A 4,579-nucleotide genomic window follows, 5' to 3' on the forward strand; every position below is an offset into this window, starting at 1 on the left:
AGAGCGTGGCCGAAATTAACGTCGCATTATCTTTGCCGACGGCAATCGCGATCAAATTAACGCCACTGCCAAACACGGCACATCGCACCACGCTAACGAAGAAACCCAACGTGATTTGACTTGTTGCGTTGACAGCCCATCGTCGGGAGATTATCGCGTCGTGGGGTCCACGCAAAACCCAGAAAGACTCCGGGAGGGGAGGAGGGATTCAAAAGCCCCCCGGCAGAAGAGATCAGTTGGTTTCGCTCCCGACCCGCACCTCGCCTCGCCGTCACCGCCCACCACCGCCACCCCCACCGCCTCCTCCCTACAAAACAGCCGGCCGCAGGCAGCACTAACCACCCGCAGCCCCCGCCGCGCGCCCTCTCCCTCCCCCGGCCGCCCGCCCCTAAACCCCCCGACAGTCTCCCGCTCCGGCAGCCCCGCCGCGGGGCCGGCGCGATCGGATGAAGGGCGCGGCGTGGAGGGGCCACGGCGGCCTGTCCGCGGCCGCGGCCGACCACCTCGGCGCGCGCCGGGCCAGGCTCTGCATCTACGGCGTCGCGCTCGCCTTCGGCGCCTTCGCGGCCTTCCTCGCCTTCGCGCCCTCGCTCCCCGCGCCGCCGCCCTCCTCGCCCTCCGCCGCGTGGCTCGACGGCGTCCTCGCCTCCGCCTCGCCCTACCGCGCGCAGGTCTCGGGCTTCTTCTCCTCCCTCTTCCCCGCCAACTCCTCCTCCCCGGGGCCTCCTGGTCCCGGCGTCGTCGCGGCGAGGCGGAGCGGGCCGGGCGGTGGCGGGCTCGCGGCGGGCGGCGGGCGGGCCGGGACCAACGGGTCAACTGCGGTTCGTCCTCGTGGGCAATCCGGGGCCGGCAATTCGGGAGGAGTTCGCGGCGGCAATTCCGCGTCCAGTAACGCTACTGCAGCGGTGGGCGGTGGGCGGACCAACGGCTCCAGTCTTCCTGGCGAGCAATCGGGAGGCGGAGGCGGGGTACCAGGCGGCAATTCGGGAGCAGTTCGCACCGACAACCCCGCGACCGGTAACGCCACCGCTTCGGCGGTGCGGAGCGACGCGCCGCCCAGTGATCACGCGGGAGGCGGTGAAGCGGCCCGCAATTCGTCAGGTATCGCCGCTGCTGCTCCCACCAATTCCTCAGGAATCGCAGCTGCTGAGGCGAAGGCTGGGGCCACGATCGGCGGTTCAGCCCAGAGTGGCACCACGGCGAAGGGAGGTGCGCCTGTTTGGAACAACGGCTCCGGGGTGAATGCAAGTTCAGGGGAAGCCACGGCGAGCAATGTGACGGCAATTCCATCTGTCAATCAGACTCGCAGTGCAGTTTCAGCGATGCTGCACGGCAATGTTGCTGCGCCTCATAGGAGAGGACATCCAGGCAAGAACCACACTGCTCAAGGCTCGGCGGCCCACCATGATCAGCAGCAGAGTGTAAACAGAGCTGCTGTTGCTTCAGGTGGAAGCAACAGCACGAAGACTATGCACAAGGAAGCCACTGCTGCCTCTCAAGGGAGCGCCGGTTTGGTGAAAGGCCACGCGGCACAGGCCACGAACAGCAGCGCCGGTGGTCAGGCGACGAAGCTTCACTCGATAGATGCGATGGGCAGATGCGACATGTTCTACGGCAATTGGGTCCGGGACGACTCGTACCCTCTCTACCCCGAGGGATCGTGCCCTCACGTCGACGAGTCCTTCAACTGCCACCTCAACGGCCGCCCTGATAAGGCCTACCAGAGACTCCGGTGGCAGCCCCGCGGGTGCAGCATCCCGAGGTGAGCACAGTTAACAGAACACCCATGCAGTTTGTGTGTGCTCAGTTAGTTCTTTATGCATGACAAATTCAGTTATGTGATGGCATGATGCCGGTGCCTTGTTTTAGGTTGAACCCAACTGATATGCTGGAGAGGCTGAGGGGAAAGCGACTCGTGTTCGTTGGCGATTCACTCAACAGAAACATGTGGGAGTCGCTTGTTTGCATCTTGAGGAATTCTGTGAAAGACAAGAGGAGGGTTTTTGAGGTGTCCGGGAACCACAAGTTCAGGGCCGAGGGCTCCTACTCTTTCCTCTTTCAGGTTGGCTTCTTATATGCCATGTTCTGTTTTTGCTGCTTTCCTTAAAGATGCTATCTGAGCTTGTTTCAGCATTTAGGATGAACTTTTCTTTTAGAAAGCCGTTGCCCCCAGATTTACAATAATAGAAACCACGTTCGCTACATAATCTTGATACCGAACAGGAAAGTAACTCATCATTCTTAACAACAACCCCGAAACATAATTAGATAGCCAGAACGGCGAACTACAATTACGGCGGCATCCACTGGAATCTGGGCGCTGCTGGCCTCCATCCTTTCGAATTGTCGAAGGCTTCCCGTGCAATTTGCTCCATCGCCGAGCCAATTGGATCACCATCAGTTTGGTTGCCTCATTTTTCTGCAATACAGCTCAACATTGTAATGTTCAACTGACAAAGAAACATAACTTCATTGACGAATACAATTTAAGACTCTTGCTTGATATACAATAAACCCATTGCACTATATTCAATTCACATTCTTAGATCCTTTTCATTTTGCACAACACAGCTTATCTCATGCGTATTTACACATTTCCTTTTCTGACTCTGAACTTGCATTTTACAATTCACTTCTTGCACCGTACATAAACTGGAGCATTAACGAAATTCCACTGAATCAAAACAAATGAGATCAGAACATTTTTGTCATGAAAATAGGAGCATTAACACAATTTCAATGAAGCAAACCATTAGCAGATCAGGGCATACATTTTTTATATGCAACAGATCAGAGCATAAACATTTTTACATGTAGCAAAAATCAGAGCATAAATATTTTTACATGTAGCAAGTCAGAGCATGAGCATGGGGATTTTCCGCTTTGTGCTTACCTTATGCCATGTTCTGTTTTTGCTGCTTTTCTTCAGAATTGCTATCTGAGGTTGTTTCAGTATTTAAGATGAAAGCTTATGTGCTAATTCATGTTGTCTAGGACTACAATTGTACTGTGGAGTTCTTCCGCTCCCCTTTCCTTGTTCAGGAATGGGAGATACCTGTCACACACGGAAAGAAAAAGGAAACTCTTAGGCTTGACAAAATCGATCAATCATCCTCGAGGTACAAGAATGCAGATGTCATTGTTTTCAATACTGGGCACTGGTGGACACATGAGAAAACTTCTCTTGGGTAAGCTTTTATTGGCACGATATGATACAATAAACATGATCATGTGATGTGTTCTGCATTTCAATTGTTCCTTACCGTTCCAAGTATGTCAAATGTGCTACAGGAAAGATTACTATCAAGAGGGCAACCAAGTATACAGTGAGCTGAATGTCCATGACGCCTTCCGGAGAGCTTTAAACACCTGGGCCAAGTGGGTTGATTCCAATATAAATCCCAAGAAAACAACTGTGCTTTTCAGAGGCTACTCATCATCCCATTTCAGGTTTGTCAATTCTTTTCTGATCTCATCTCCTATAAGTTCAGTTCGCGGTGTCATATGGTTATCACAGCAACTGATGTTTGCAAATGTGTGTGTTTCTGTTGTGCAGCGGAGGGCAGTGGAATTCAGGCGGCAGCTGCGACAAGGAAACTGAGCCGATAACAAACGAAAAGTTCCTCATGCCATACCCGCAGAAGATGAGCATTCTGGAGGAGGTCCTCCATGGGATGAAAACACCAGTGGCCTACCTGAACATTACAAGGATGACTGACTACAGGAAGGAGGGACATCCTTCAGTCTACCGCAAGCAGAAGTTGAGCGAGGAGGAGCGCAAGTCCCCTGAGCTATACCAGGACTGCAGCCACTGGTGCCTTCCCGGGGTGCCGGACTCCTGGAACGAGCTCCTCTACGCACAGATTCTGGTCAAGCAGCATCAGATGCTACACCAATAAAGGCAAGTGCCGAATCACTTGTTCCTGTACATGAGCTGTTGTTTGTTGCAACATGCCAGCCGAAGTGGTCAAGGCATATATAGTTGACAATTGATAGGTCAAGGGTCTTGGAATCCTTGCATAGAGTAAACTAGGCAGTCTATCAGATATCTGACTCTCGTTACCAACAGGCAATCTGTATAGGATCATAGGAGTTTGTGATGTAAAATCCATGTCCAGCTAGTAATAATCAGAACCAAAGAATAGTGTATACTGCATCAGAAATTCGGCATTCATGAATCCTCATCTTTCTGTTCACTGAATGCTATTGTAGTGAGCATTCCTTGAGTTGGTATGTTGAATAGTATAGTAAGAAAAGTGGCTGTATGGACATAGCAATCCTTGTATTAGTTCTGAATGTATAGTGCTTTTGATGCTGTGCATCCTGATTTCATTGTCCTATGGAAGCTCTTGTTAAGCCTGTTCCTTGTCAGATCAACGTGCGGTACAGCTGATTCTGAAGCCTAGATATACCGAAGCACTCTGGTGAGATATCTTTAGGATATAGACTGTTAGTAGAAGGGCGCTGTGCTAGGGAAAACATTATATTATCCACAATATGTTTTGCAGTTGGCCATTGTTTGGGTATGAGGACAGACTGCCAATGGGTGCTAAAATCAAGTAAAAAAGAGCTCATCATA

General features: G+C 51.9%; 1 protein-coding gene across 1 annotated transcript; it reads left to right on the forward strand.

Annotated features, from left to right (window-relative positions):
* The first annotated feature begins 253 nt into the window (after positions 1-253).
* Positions 254-4,337, forward strand: LOC125514773 (protein trichome birefringence-like 1). The gene is made up of 5 exons (XM_048680128.1): positions 254-1,762; positions 1,870-2,062; positions 2,995-3,188; positions 3,292-3,450; positions 3,557-4,337. The coding sequence occupies exons 1-5, from the start codon at positions 447-449 to the stop codon at positions 3,897-3,899; spliced, it is 2,205 nt and encodes a 734-aa protein (XP_048536085.1). The 5' UTR covers positions 254-446; the 3' UTR covers positions 3,900-4,337.
* The last annotated feature ends 242 nt before the right edge of the window (positions 4,338-4,579 follow it).

The sequence above is a fragment of the Triticum urartu genome, chromosome 6 (genome assembly GCF_003073215.2).
Source record: "Triticum urartu cultivar G1812 chromosome 6, Tu2.1, whole genome shotgun sequence".
Taxonomy (NCBI): domain Eukaryota; kingdom Viridiplantae; phylum Streptophyta; class Magnoliopsida; order Poales; family Poaceae; genus Triticum; species Triticum urartu.

What these genes read in the sequence shown, in the direction of transcription:
- LOC125514773 (XM_048680128.1), top strand. Translation starts at nt 447, where the DNA reads ATGAAGGGCGCGGCGTGGAGGGGCCACGGCGGCCTGTCCGCGGCCGCG. An exon ending in CATGAGAAAACTTCTCTTGG is followed by an intron (nt 3,189 to 3,291) that starts GTAAGCTTTTAT and finishes AATGTGCTACAG; the next exon opens with GAAAGATTACTATCAAGAGG. An exon ending in TACTCATCATCCCATTTCAG is followed by an intron (nt 3,451 to 3,556) that starts GTTTGTCAATTC and finishes TCTGTTGTGCAG; the next exon opens with CGGAGGGCAGTGGAATTCAG.